Here is a 16,213-nt window from a genome sequence, read left to right on the forward strand (position 1 = left end):
CAATTTAAAATAATAATTAATAAGTTAAAAGATTATATCTAACAACGTAGTATATTAAATAATCAATGTGGAGTACTTTGACACATAGAACCATGGAATTAGACCTCCACAAAAAGACCGGTCTCGGACCGGACCCAAAAAAAGACCGAAACCGAACCAGTTTAAAACAAGACTAGACCGGAAAAATACCGGCCCGTTCCGAGACCGACTCAAGACCGGTCTAGACAAAAAGACCGGTCACCAAGCTTTATAAATATATAATTTTTGTGTTAATTATACAATTTTAAATCATAAATTATCTAACTTATTTCATATCTCTTTTATTAAACTTAAATTATCATTTTTAATAAATCTTAATTTATCATTTTGGTGTTAATCACATATTTGTTAATGAAAAATACTCGAAACCAAAACAAAAGAATCGAAAAATACCAAAACCAAACAAAAAAAAACTTGTAAATCAAACCGAAAAAGGCGGATGGAAAGACCGCAAGACCGGACCAAAAAAGACCGAGAGCGGTACGAAAAAGACCGGACCAAAAAAGACCGAGAGCGGTGCGAAAAAAGACCGGACCGAAAAAGACTGATCCGGAAAAGGACTGGATGGGAAAAAACCAACCGGGACCGGTCCTGAAAAGGACCGAACCGTCAAGACCGACCTCAAAAAGACTGAACCTTTTCAAAACCGATCCAAGACTAATCTAGGGTCGCCAATGTACAACTCTGCGTGGCATATAGATGGGTTTTTCTTAAAATTTTTGGGCTTGGTACAAATATGAAATGTAATCCAAAAATCTTCTAAATATTCCTGTATTTGTTATTTCACAAAAGGCTTACTACAAGTTGGGCTCATGGACTATGTTAGATAGTTTTCTGGTACTCGTTACTTTATTTATAACATATTATAATATATATTAAATAATACTACATAAATTATCGTATCACGTAAGAATATAGATTTATAGCTAATAATAACATTTAAAATTTTAATCGTCTCATCCGTTTTACTTTACTAAAAATTTCAAGTTCATTGATATCTACCCTAGAGGCCAAAAACTTCCTTTCTAATTATTTGCATTTATTTGTATTGGGCGTTATTTCACTATATCAAATTTTTTAACATGTGAAGCTCGAAAAGAATTGGGTCAGGATGGGTTAACTTAACTACATTTTTTTGTTCATTAGTTTAAATCCAGTAGCACAACTAGATTCCTACATAATATTACAAAAACGATACTATTAAAATAATAATTTGATCCTATTAAATAAGGAAATTTAGAACGGTAAGCATTTAAATACAATTTAAATGATTTTCGATATGTATGATTCGTTCAACTGATCACACATAGCCAACTTAACCAATTTGACACATTATAGAAACCGAAGTTCAAAATCTAACTTAAAATGCTACTTTTGCTATATATTTGTATATTAAAGGTGATTTATTGGTATTTTCAGCATGTCATTTTAGTATAATGATGTTTATAGATTAACAATGAAGTTCAAATCTTGATTTTATCTACAAATTAGGAGATATAGAGTGCATGTTTGTGTATATGAGTTTGATCTTGATACAATCAAATGAAAGAGGTCACGGGGGTTGTGTCCTCTCGCAAGGTCCTACGAGAAACGCCTATGGCGAGACTCTTTTAAGAATAATGCATGAAATGTCAATAGATAGATTAATACTAACTTTTGTGATTAGTGCTATGTAAAACTTGGATCTTATCGAAAATTACAATACAACGTTTCCAAATATTTCCAAATGTAAATCAAAATTCTAGAATTATGGATTTAATACATAATGACCCTTGTCATTTCCATTCTACTCCTCTTGGTAATAAAAAGTATGTGATCAGCTGTTTCCTAATGTAAGTTGAGGAGGGCATCCGAAAATTAACTTTATTCAGGAAATTTTTATGAAAAATATTATTTTTAGAATATATTTTCTATGATTATCCTTGAACTCTCATCCCTATTAAAGATAACATAATATTTAATGTTGATTAGCTTTTATCGTTGGTAATCAAAAGAATTCAAATTCTATATGTAATTCCTGATTTCTATCACCGGCTTGATTTGAAAATTTTCTTTAAAGGATTATTCTCATAATCTGGATTTGTGATATATTAAAGTACAAAGATAAGAAAAGTGAACACACGATCTTTCTAGTAGATTCAGAAAACCTCTTAATTTCCTAAACGATCTTGTTTCTCGGAAAGCCTAAGATGATTCGTATATTAGGTACCAATATGATTCACGCTAATTGTGTGAATATATCAATTTTCACACCATATGGTTCTATTTTCAAACATAACCACACTCTATTGAAACTAAAACTTTTTTGACTCGTTCAACAAATCAAATACTACATTCGTCTCGGATTTATTGTCCATATTTTACTTCTGAAATTTTTATTCTTTAACTTTGATCTTAAATATTTTTATTTGTGTTATAAATTATTGGATGAAATTTATAACAATAAAAAGTCATTTAAAACACAATCCATTCATATATTTTTCATCAAATATCATATATCAAAAACAAAATTATTTAAGATCAAAGTTAAAAATAAATACTTCAAAAATAAAAAATAGACAATAAATATAGGACAGAGAGAATAAAACTAAAAAAATTACAGTGATCATACTATGTTTGTTTTTGTTTGTAATATGCAATATATTTTACTATGTACAACATAATAATAATAATAATAATAATAATAATAATAATAATAATAATAAATCTTATCGATAATAATAACACGTGTATATTTAGTTATTATGCTTTATTTTTTTTTTGTTTTATTTGTGACAATATATTTTGTTTACATACTGTTATTATGTGTAACTTAAATATTAAATGTGTTGTTGTGTATAAAAAATTATGAACGCGTTTTCTTACATATAACGAAACATAAATGTGGCATTGATATGGGTTAAAATATATTAAATTTTACAACTTTTAGGTAAATATTATCGATAAAAAATATATGCTCTTTGAAAAAATATGTGTTCTATGATCAACCAAATTATATTAACTTAGAAAAGAATTTTAAAAACAAAGAAACTAACAAAGAAGAAATAGTCATGGTTGGTTTGTTTAACCAACCGACATAACTTTCAATTTATATCATCTATTAAAAAACCAAGAATACAATTGAAACAATACCTTATAAAAAGAACATCTTTTGTGTTTTATGTAACGTGAAAAGCAAAGAATTTTGAAATGTTGGGAAGACACATATTGTTGTTAAAATCTCATCATCCAAACATTGTCTCTATGGTGTATTAAGACCCACATTATCCGTCCAAGAAACGCATATGATCTAACCTTTTTAATATAGTAGCATCTTTTTCCAAAATTAAGGTCTCGACATCATGAAATCTCCTAAGGCCAACCGGTGTGGGTATAACGAATACGTCCGTGGTCTAGTTGGCCACGAACCACGGACGTGCACACCGTCCCGGTGGTTCGTGGTCGACCGTGGTCGTTGCAAAATGTGCTCGGGACAATGAAATGAAACGAGGATTGCTATTGGTCGAATATTTTGAGCCGTTGAACGGCTATTTTGTGGCCGTTCCTTTTTTTTTTTTTTTTTTTTTTCAAACTCAATTATAAAAACTCAATTACAAAACTCAATACCAAAACACATACACATACATATACATTCTACACTCAATTACACCTATGGATCCCTCGATAAATATGGAATTTTTAAAAAGTTTTGACTCGGATGACGACGTAGAATTCGTCGAGACATTCTTCAATGTTGTGCAACACGTTCACGCCGAAGAAAGTTCGAATGCAGCGCGTACAAGGATGGTCGTCAATCGTGATCGCCAAGCCGCACACGACTTATTGGTACGTGATTACTTTGCCGATAATTGTCTTTATAATGACGACTCGTTCGAACGTCATTTTCGTCTGAATAAGGCTATATTTTTACGTATTAGTAATGCTTTAGAATCTCGTTATGATTTTTTCAAACAAAAACCTGACGCTAGAGGAAGAATGGGTTTTAGTAGTATACAAAAATGTGCGGCTGCTCTTAGGTATTTGGGATACGGTATAGCATTTGATGCATCTGACGAATACTTGAAAATATCCGAGAGGACCGCGGTTGAATGTGTAGATTGGTTTTCTGCATGTGTTTATGAGGTTTTTCACGAAGAATATTTGCGTAAACCTACTCAACGTGATATTGAGAGATTATATTCGGCTCATGAAGAGAGGCATGGATTTCCCGGTATGCTTGGCAGTCTAGATTGTACGCATGTGGCTTGCGAAAAATGTCCAACTGCATGGCGTGGTCAGTTCACTCGAGGAGATATAGGTGAATCAACTATCATCCTAGAAGCTGTTGCATCTCAAGATTTGTGGATATGGCATGCCTTTTTTGGAGTAGCGGGGTCCAACAACGACCTTAATGTTCTTGGTCAGTCTCCACTTTTCAACGATATTTGGACCGACAAAGCACCTGATATGACGTTCACGGTAAATGGGCACGCGTACAAATATGGTTACTACCTTGGTGATGGGATATACCCGGATTATTCTACATTGATGAAGGCATACTCAATTCCTCGAAGTGAAAAAGCAAATGGTTTACAAAAAAACAGGAATCAGCGAGAAAGGATATCGAGAGGGCATTTAGAGTCCTTAAGCAAACATGGCATGTAGTGAAATATGCTACACGACTTTGGGATAAAGAAAGAATTAAGCGAATGGTCCTAGCATGTATTATAATGCATAATATGATTATTGAAAATGAAGGTCGAGCGATTTGCACGTATGATCCGAACGACGTTGTCGTTCCAATTGAGGAGTTCGTACCCGGAACGAATGCTTTTTGGAGCGAGTTGTCGAAATCCATAACAGTGAAACGTGTTTCAAACTTCGAGAAGATGTCGCGGAACATTTGTACCAACATAGCATGAACGACGATTAGGATTTTTATATGTATGTTTGTTCGTTTTCTTATTAATGTAATGTTTGTTTTCTAGATTAACTAAGTAATGTAGTTTAAAATTGTTATTTTATTTTTATAATTAATGAAAAAATAGTTTTAAAAAAATAAATGCTTTTTACTTTTAAAAATTGTAATTTTATTTTAATTTTTGGATTAAAAAAAAAGTAATGTTATTGTATTTTTGAATTAAAAAAAAGTTATTTTATTGTATTTTTGAATTAAAAAAAAATAAAAATAATGATGTGGAGTGGTGTGTTAGTGGTAAGTATCCCATGTTAGTGGTAATGGAATGTGGTGTTGATGTGGCACCCACCACATATGTGGTATGTGGTGGGTATAACGGATGGTCTAACCGACGATACTATGAATTCCTACATAAAATCATGATTGCACGTTCATCCAGAATATATATATATATATATATATATATATATATATATATATATATATATATATATATATATATATATATATATATATATATATATATATATATATATATATATATATATAACATTCATTATAATGTTTTTGTGCTGCTTCCCTTAGGTTTTGACGCTAAAATTCACTCCAGATGTCATTCATAAAAAACGATGGACCAAATTATTGTTTTTTTAATCCATTTCGATTGCAACAAACATTTGAAATTAGGCGAATGCATGCGCGTTATGCAGAAGCATCTATATAGTTGAAATCTTTACAAATATATGTTTTTTTTTAAATATAAAAATAATGTCGTTGTTAAATATCTATACTAATAAATAAAACCCATTTTCTGCCACATGTCATGTCCTCATTGATTTGGACACATCGCATTTTAATAGATTTTTAGAATTTATTTATTTCTACATGTAATTTTCTGATTTGTTCACATATCATAACTTATTTCGGTTATAATATTGAGATAAATAAATGTTTCCTTGAAAAAGAAATGATATATTTATAATGTAATAAATGTCATAATTAATTAGAGTTCTAAAATTGATATTGATATTAAATTTAATGTTTAAATATTGATATTAAATTTTTATTTTTAATAAACCCGTGTATTACACGGGTCTTACACCTAGTGATATAATAATTCATATACTTAGGTGATATAGTATATTGATTATTTCGAATTATATATATATATATATATATATATATATATATATATATATATATATATATATATTGAAACTGCATAATCTCAATTTTTTGAATGACATCTACCTACCGGTTACTCATGAATAAAATTAAATATAATATATGGTTTAATATTATTTATAGTTGTTGTTATTGTTAATTCATTTTTAAAATTTATTTGTTAACGTTTTAATTTCTATCAGTGTAATTATTTAAAACATCAAACAATTTTTTATTTTATTATAAAGGTAACAATATAATCATTTATATAGAGTTATTTTTAACTATTGTTATTGTAAGTTATTTTAATCTATTTATTTCAAAACTTTTAACGATTATAAAAATATATTTAAAAAATATTTTAGTGAATTGATATTACAATTTAGTTTCTGCATTTAGAACTACAATTTATCACTTTCACTATTCACAAAATATTCTTTAGGTGTTTTTAAGTGGAACTGAAATTTATATTGAAGTTGACCCTGTAATATTATATTTAAAAATTAACAATTTAAGTATTTTGTCCATACAGTTCAAAAGTTGCAGCTTTAAACTGATAATGGTTTATATACAACAACATATTAAATCTAATAAATTAAGTATAATATATTTAAAGTTAAAGACATAACTTTATAAGTAGAAGTAAGAGTATTATTTTTAATATTGAAATTTAGTTTAGTTTTTATTACACTTTAGGTTTGATACTTATTTATCCTTATTAACCAATTTATAATCATTATTAGAAAGACACTATAATTTATCACTTTTAACTATTTATAAAATATTCTTTGGGTTGTTTAATTTGAACTAAATTTTATATTTAAGTAGATCATGTAAGGTTATATTTAAATTAACAATTTAAGTATTTTATACAAATTGTTCAAAAGTTGTAGCTTTAAAATGATAATGGTTTACATACAACATATTAGACCTAATAAATTAAGTATAATATGTTAAAAGTAAACAAACTTTATAAGTAGAAGAAAATATATATTTTTTAATATTGTAATTTAGTTTATATATGATTACACTTTAGGTTTGATATTTATTTAACCTTATTAACCAACTTATAATAATTATTAGATAGAAATTGAAAAGTCATGGGAGTTTCAAATGAATGTGGTGAAAGGAAAAAATACATGGGAGTTTCAAATGAATATGGTTTAAGAAAAAATGCAAGCTTTATAAGTATATAATGCAATGATTGTATCCAAAAGACAACATCACCAACCCATATGACATCCTATTATCCTTCCATGCAAGGCATATGAACCAAACTTTTCAAGCTAGTAGCATATTTTTCCATAATTAAGGTCTCGACAATGAGAAATCTCGAGCCGATGCTACTATGAACTCGTACATAGAATCAAGATCAATATCACGTTCATCCATTTTGCAATTGTTCCAATAAATAGCAGTATATATATATATATATATATATATATATATATATATATATATATATATATATATATATATATATATATATATATATATGTTGTAAATCAAACTAATAGACACACAAGGAAACTGACAAATAATATTGAGAATTATATGTCGATTAGTTACAAATAATAAATCCAATTATTATTAATATGTTTACCAAGTTTTGTCCAGAAACCAGATTAATCTGTCTCGATTAGATCCGATTATAAGAAAGGTAGAATAAGAGTGTCATGTTATTGGACGAAATTAAAACAAGAAAAATATGTAAAACCAACCTGTTGACGGTTGATCTTGAACATGGAATAACAGCACGAATTGGACTCCTGTCCTTAAAGGTTTTTACTTCGCTTCTACTAGTTGTAAGCAATAGAGTAAAACCCCAGGATTTAATGCAGATCTATCGATTTTCCAATGACACTAGAAATCGATAAACACAAAGCAAATACTCGAAGAAAAAAGCAGAGAAAGGGAGAGAGCTTTGATTTTCGTGAGAGTCTAATACGACTCCTAGGGAGCTATATTTATAGGTATCGAAACCCTAGAAGACATGAAACGGGTCCTCATAGGTCGGCCCCTAGAAACCCTAGGGCGATGACTTGCTCTCCATGCAAACCGTATTTTGGGCTTTCCAGAAAATTCCGACTTGTCCTCCACAAAGTCAACGATGACCAACCATATGATTGGATCAGTCAAACCGTCTTTCCCAATACGTCGTGTGAAGTGAAAAGTGCACCTAAATCCCGCCATTTCACGCACTCGCGGCGTCGGCTAGTGCTAGTCTAGGCTAGGCGCGCGTGTGGGCTTGGCCCATTCCTTTGATCCACTAAAGCCTTTGAAGGCCTATCAAGGGAATAAACTTATAAACCCACAAAGGTTTCTTCCTCCCACCAATGTGGGATACAAAAGGAAATTGCCAACTTGCAATTCCTTTATATATATATATATATATATATATATATATATATATATATATATATATATATATATATATATATATATATATATATATATATATATATATATATAAGTTCCAACAATCCCCCACCCAGTTGGAATGTTTCCTTTCACTCAAAGAGAGGATGTTGCTTAGGTGTCACGAAGATTAAACCCTAGTTTAATGAGAACAAACAAGAAGAGACCGATTCAATCGTATCCTTATAGGTTTAAACCACGGACCTTAATGACCTCTTCGGTTTACCTCACACATTACAAGTTGTCTTTGCGTTCTGCCTGAGCGCTAATATGGCCATGCGCTATAAACCCTTTTCATGACCTTTTAGAAGACAAACCACTAATCTTCACTTGAGGCGGCACCACCTCTACATCATATATGCAAAAGTTTTACAACATCTTCGTTGCTTAGATGTCTCTAAAAATTTGTTAAGAGTCGTAACTCAACCTCGTTCTCGGCAACGAGATACTATCCTACCTTACATGGATCTATCATTTAATGATAGTACCTTCTATCGTTAGTGACGTCGTTGTTACCTTTTAAACTTGAGAATTAGGAACACTAATACCAAGTTGGGTTTCCATCACTAAGCGATTCTATTATGGTTTTAGACCCATGACTCTTGTGATAGATATAACCAAATCTCACGTCAGGGATTTGGTAAACGGATCTGCCAAGTTTTTACTTGTCTTGACATAGACAACGTTGATGGTACCAATTTCAGTTAGTTGTCTCACAAAATTGTGTCTCAGACCTAGATGTCTCGACTTCCCATTATATACCTCATTATATACTTTAGACAGTGTGGCCTCACTGTCACAATACATAGGTATAGAAGGCCTTGGAATATCCCATAGACGGATATCTATAAGTAAGTATTGAATCCACTCTACCTCTTTGCCCGCTGCTGCTAAGGAAATTAGCTCCACTTCCATCGTTGAATGAGCTATGCATATCTGTTTCTTGCTCGCCCGATAAATAGCACCATCAACTAGAGTATAAATCCAACCACTTGTTGATTTTAATCACTAGTGTGATCTATCTAGCTAGCATGAGAAAAACCTTCAAGTATTCCGTTAGATGACGAATATGTCAACTCAAAAATACTTGTCCTTTTCAGGTATTCTAGTACTCTATCCACTGCCTTCTAGTGCTCCGTCCCTAGATTAATAGTACACCAAATCAGTTTGCTTACAATGAATGCGATGTCAGGTCGAGTGCAATGTATAGCATACATCATGCTCCCAGTTGCACTTGCATATTCTAGTTGAGCCACTGCTCGTCCATAATTCACGTTAAGTTTCAAACTTGAATCAAAAGGAGTGTTGAATTCCTTAATATTCAAATGTTGAGGCTTTGTTAGAATTTTCTCTATATAACGAGATTAACTCAGAGGAATCTAACCGCCTGTCCTTTTCACCTTGATACCAAGAATTGTATCAACTTCACCAAGATCTTTCATCATAAAGTTCGAGGATACGTATTGTTGGATTAGGTGTCTAAGCTCATAATTGGTATGTACTTGACCCGATAGTAGCATGGTCCTTTTGGGTTGCCTTCACAATAGAAATTTGATAGGATGAATTATGGAGAAAGAGGTTAATTATAATTTATTAATATATTATAAGAATAATATATAAATTGAGAAATCATATTATTTAATTAGTATTGATCAGAAATTAATTTGGAATTAATTTGGTGATCAAAAGAGACTAACTAAATTACGGGGACTGATACTTAAAAGTTGGGTTTGTGGATCCTTAGGAAGGGGTGGATGAAATTCTATGTGCTACCCACATAGATTTCATCCAAGGAGGCCTTCTAGAAGGATCTACTAGACTGCTTAAGGCTTAAGTAATCAGATTAGGGTTTTACTTGAAACCCTAGCAACTCAGCTATATTAAGAAACCCCTGGATCCCTGAAATCGGCCAATGCTTCCAAGCAAAGAAACCTAGCCGATTTTTAGAGCCTCCTAACCTCTCTCATATTCTTCCAATTCTTACTTGTGTTTGTGACTCATTATACGTGCAACAATTGGGGCACTAAGCTCTTGAAGGTCAAGATCTACAAGCTACAAGGAAAAGGTATTCATCTAACTTTGCTTTTAGCTATGAATCTCAAAATTGTATGCTAGTTAGAATTTATGCTTTGAATAATCAAAATTGCATGTATAACTTGAGAAGAGCCTAGATCCAAAGCATTAGGGTTGCATGTGCACCATAGGAATGATGTAGTGCTAAAAACCCATCAGTGGTATCAGAGCTTAGGTTGTTTTTTTGTTATATTTGATGCCATGGTTAATTGTTCAAAGCTGAAAGCAATAGAAATCTGGATTCTGCCAGATGAACTCGATGAGTCCAAAGCCTGACTCGACGAGTTGACTCGTCTGATTGCATAATTTTCGGATTTTAAGCCTAAATTAAGTAAGGATAATTACCATAAGTTGTTTTAACTGATTAAAATCGATTTTTCTGATATGGTATTGGGTATCCTCATTTAATTAAAAGATAATGATCAAATTTTAAGATAATTCGTAGATAATGTGATAAATTAATTATTTGTAAAATTTGATTTGCATTTATCTTACCAAATTAATTAGATAAGGAAAAATTTTGATAAGGATAAAATTAAATTAATAATTTAATTGTTTTACATTTGATCAAGAAGTTTTGAAAATGTTCAAAACTTTCCCTCAAGTTTTGGAATTTAAAATTTGATTAAAAGGTTTTTAATTTTGAAATATTAAATTCTAAAACCCTAGTGTTTTAAGAAGTTTAAACACGACACTTATACTATTATAATATTAAATACAACACTTATATTATTATAATATATAAGTGTGTGTGTGTGTGTGTGTATATATATATATATATATATATATATATATATATATATATATATAAGTATGTAAAATGAGTCAATCTTACCATTAGTAGGCCTCATTCAAGAAGCTGGTCTATAAGGGGTGTTTAAGTAAGTGGCCTATAAAATAACCGTCATTGGGTATCCATTCTTACCCATTGCGCTCTTGACTAGTGGAGGGTCGTTAGCCGAACAGGTAGGATAGGACGTTAATTCCTCATTAATAAGTATAATGATTATTATAAAGTAACTAAATGTTTTTATAAATTCCCAATCCTAGTTACTTTAGGAAAAATGTGAAAATGATGCTATTCCATGAAATTGCACTTTGCACCTTGTCAAAGTCATTAGTGGAGCGTGTGTCGTTAATCAACACACTAACTTGGACTAACAAGGGTGGCGAAGGGTAGCTCGAGAATTATCATAGATCAATGGAGTGTGTGTGGTTTACCGGCACATTGATTAGGTAGTAATTGACTCGAGAGTACCAACCTAATTTGAATGGTTATTCACACCTTTTTTGTGATCCTCGGTATCCCCATCACAAACTTGAAGGGCATAATCGAGATTAAACATGCCACTAAAGAGTTCAATGAATTTCAAAACAATCTAGGAATTTCAATTCATTTAAAACCTAAGTGTTCATTTCGTTTTTCATGGTCGAAATTGGTAAATCGTCATTTACCTACCTTCATATAATTTGTAATTGGATTACGACATCCCTCTTCCGAATTGTGAGTTATAGTGTTGGGTACTAGCCTTAATATTTCATTTGGGTGTTATATTAAGGATTGCTTATCTAATCTAAACTTTGTTCATTTTCTTTTTTAGATGTCTGGCTCAAACAACGCTTCAATCTCGAACCCCTTAAGCTCCTTTTCTCTTATGAACATCTGCATGGCCCTCCGATATGAGGAAAAAAATACGTACTCAATGGAAAGCTCAAAGAGATAGATGAAACTAAAGCTTCAGCTGAAGAAATTGCTGAGTATAGGGCTTACGAAAAAGAAGCGCAAAGGTGTCGTGTATAATGGTAGTCACTATGACTCCAGAGCTACATCGGTTCTACGAGGACTACTGGCCTTACGAGATGTGCCAAGATTTGATGGTACCATCAAAGTAAGCGTCAAGAAAGGTACGAGATCATTGCCTTGTTGATAACAACCAATATGAAAGATGGAGAGTCCATCACGAACCACTTGCAAAGAATGCAAAGTTATGTGGATCGTTTGCTCAAGTTGAATGTCAACTTTGATGAAACGTTAGCGATTGATATCATTCTCCACTCTTTGCCTCCTTTTTATGATCAGTTCTAGATGACTTATCATATGAACAAGGATGAAGTCACCTTGAGCAAGCTTCTAGGGTTGTTAAGAACTGTTGAAAGTGGGTTGAAAGGCAAAGCTGTCGCAACCAGTCCTACTGCTGTTGCCCTAGTCTTGGATATCGGACATGAGAAGGGGAAGAAGAGGAAATCTCCCTCTAAGAATCACAAGGGAAAGTCTCATGATGGATCCTCTTCTAATGGGTTCAAAGGAAAAGGTGGTTCTGCAGCTCCCTCACCCGATCCAAAGGAAGCAGAGTGCTTCCACTTTCACGACAAAGGGCATTAGAAACGAAGTTGCCCAAAGTATCTGCAAGATATCAAGGATCGGAAGATAAAGCCCACCTTTGTAGGTATTTATACTATTCAATCTAACAACTCATCGCATGCTAGTTCTTGGGTCCTTGATACAGGATGTGGATTTCACCTTTGCTCTGATTTGCAGGGGCTAAAAGGAAGTAGGGATGTGGAGCATGGGAAGATGAACTTGATCATGGGGAATAGGAGAGTGTCGCTTATCACCAAGATTGAAGTTTATTCTTTAGTTCTTAGTAGTGGGTTAGGATTAGATTTGAACGGTTTTTGCTACTCGTCAGAAATGACAAGGAATATTATTTCCTTTCATGGTTTCTATAGACAAGGTTTTAGATTTTCATTCAATAATGAAATTGCACTACTAGAAAAACAGCCTTTTACGACGCACAAACAATGACACGCAGTGATTTATGATACACAAAAGCGTGCGCCCTAGAAATAATGTCATCTCCTTTAAAATTTGAAGGATAGAGGACACGCATTTGTGCGTGCTATGAAATTAGTGTCAGAAAAGAAAAAAAATACAAACACGGAGGGAGCTTATCTTAAATGTGCGTCCTCTTCGAATGTCGCTTTATATATTTTTTGATTAACATGCATTTTTAAAGGGGGGAAACAAAATCGTTTGAAATTCTAAAATTTTGAAGAACCCTGCTTCTACCCTCTCTCTCCTCAGTATCTCCCTTTATTCACTCCTTCCTTCTCTCTGTAAACCCAAAGCCATCGCCACCGCCATTGAACCTTAAAAACTCAATCCACACTTCACGCTTCTGTGATTCTCTCTTCTTCGGCTCTCTAATCTCCGATTTTAGTCTGAAAACATCTATCAACCTCCGATTAGAAACCTAAAAAATTAGAAAACTCTACATTTCCGAGCGTGTTGGCGCCCGTGCTTTGGTGTACCTGGTCATTGTTATTCTTATTCCCTTCTTTTGTTGTTTGTCTGATTCCATCTCGATATCAATTTTCTAATCGCCCCACTGTTCCAGATTGCTTTTGTTATGTTATCGAGTTGCCAATTTCCATTAGCCGGTAATTTCCACAAGTAGAAGAAGGGACAACGGAGACAAGAGACGAAGTCAAAAGAATCAATATCGCCTATGATTCAATGCTCTTGATGTTTGATTATTTTGTTGCAAATGGGGTGTGGCCACCAAGATTAGGTCATCAATGGAGGGATCAGGATTGGGATCGCCTGTTCATGGATATGAAGCGGGGGATATGGGACCCACAGAGCTCCCTTCTCAATCTACTTAAGTAATTAAAAATTCCAACTGTAAACTACGAGTTTGGTGCAAGCTTCATAGATCCAAAGGTAGGTTAATTAAAAATCATCAGTGGATATAAGCTTTTGTTTTACGACTCCCCTCTAAAGTCTTTCTTTTCTGCAATCTATCCTGAAATACTAACTTCGGTTGTGGATGGGGTCTGACCCTCTTCGAACTAGTCTTTTATTTGAATGATATGAATCAAATTTGCCTTTCAAATCCGCAGGTGATGGCTTTGCTTGAAGATCCTCCAAGGAAACTGCCTTAAGCGTAAGACAAATGCCTATGTTTCTGAATCCAGAAACCATATATGGTTCACCTGGTAATATTCCAATACAGGTAAGAAAGATGAATACCTTCTGAGTACTAGAAATCATAGTTTTTTTTTTCTTATGTAATCAAGAGAGGAAGAGAAAAGAGATGATCTTTTCTTTGGAGTAATATGGGAGATGTAAGATTGACAGTTAAATTCCTCCTGGTGAGCTTAGATATAAGTCTGTGATTTATAGAATAAAAGACAATGGGACCCACATGTCCTTGAAGTTATAGATTTATCCCAATCATAAACCTTATATTTAGCCAGATTAAGGCTGTTAGAAAAGAAGAATCTGATCACTAGGATGACTAATTGACTATACGACCCCTGATCGAGAAGCCAAGCATCTTTTTCATTCTCCACTACTTTTTAATACAAAAAAAAGAAAGAAAATACAATGCTATAATAGAAGAAAATAAAAGTAGGATACTATAAAAAACAAATAAATGTATTACTTTCTTTTCCCTATTAATCTAGTTAACATTTATATTTTCTTGTTTATAATCTTAATAATATTGTTAAAAGGAAATGGAAGCTTATATTCGAGGTCTTATTCCTAATTTGGCTCAATTGCGTGATATGCCTGGAGCTTTTGTTCAAATGTATTGCCGAATTGCTGCACCCAAATTCTTCTTCTTTTTTGAACCCAATAGACAAGGTTTATTGGTTATATTTTTTTTTTCAAATAACTAAAAGTAGTTTTTTTTATTATCATTTTATTCTTGTGATCTCATTTATCAATAATTTTTCAGGGAAGGCATGCATAAAGAAGGTGCTGCTTAGTAACTGTCTTCAAGAGTTAATGGAACTGCACCAGGTAATTTCAGTTTTGTCCTTAATTGTATATTTTTTTAATTAATCATTCAATATTTTTTGTTAATTTGAATAAAAATTGTTTCTTTAATGATGATAGGAAAGTGAAGAAGAAGTTACAGATACTGAACAGGCTGAAAACTGGTTTTCCATGACATCTGCACAACGTGTATGTGGTAAGCATATCCTTTCCAGTCTCCAAAAGACCAAAATACCCTCGCTATATACTTAATGAAACAAAAATTTATATACCAAGTAGGCAGAATACAATTTGAAGGAAGAGGATCGAAGGAATACAATTTGATTCTTTCATTCTATATAAAAGGACGAAACTACCCTCATCATATTTTCATGTACACTACATATATGTTCCTTGCACTTGATAAAGAAATGAATGGAACACTGAGCAAGCAAGAGCTTCGAGAATATGCAGACGGGACACTCACAAATATTTTTATCGAGAGGGGTAAGAACTAAGAATTACTTTCTTATTTTATCTTTTTTTGTTTGTTTTTCAATCTGATAATTTATATATGTTTAAAATGACTTGTGATATTAATTTGCCTAACAGCTTTTGATGAGCATGTGCGCAGGGTTAAAACGGGAAGAGGAAATGCTCGGGAGATGGACTTTGAGAGTTTCCTTGACTTTGTTCTAGCCGTAGAAAACAAAGACACTCCAGAGGGAATTACATATCTTTTCCGATGTTTAGATCTTAATGGAAGAGGCTTCCTAACAACAACTAATATTCACACCCTTTTCAGGTATAACTAACTATTATTAGGAAATAGAAAATTGAAAAATTGAAGTAAAGAA

General features: G+C 32.4%; 1 protein-coding gene across 1 annotated transcript; it reads left to right on the forward strand.

The window, feature by feature from the left end:
* The first annotated feature begins 3,708 nt into the window (after positions 1 to 3,708).
* On the forward strand, positions 3,709 to 4,683 carry LOC111916092 (uncharacterized). Its single transcript, XM_023911732.2, has one exon. It carries the CDS (start codon positions 3,709 to 3,711, stop codon positions 4,681 to 4,683), a length of 975 nt encoding a protein of 324 aa, XP_023767500.2.
* Positions 4,684 to 16,213: the final 11,530 nt, after the last annotated feature.

The sequence above is a fragment of the Lactuca sativa genome, chromosome 2, assembly GCF_002870075.4.
Source record: "Lactuca sativa cultivar Salinas chromosome 2, Lsat_Salinas_v11, whole genome shotgun sequence".
In the NCBI taxonomy this organism is placed as follows: Eukaryota; Viridiplantae; Streptophyta; class Magnoliopsida; order Asterales; family Asteraceae; genus Lactuca; species Lactuca sativa.

Bases quoted from the DNA above. Each gene is read 5' to 3' on its own strand.
- LOC111916092 (XM_023911732.2), top strand. From the start codon at position 3,709: ATGGAATTTTTAAAAAGTTTTGACTCGGATGACGACGTAGAATTCGTC.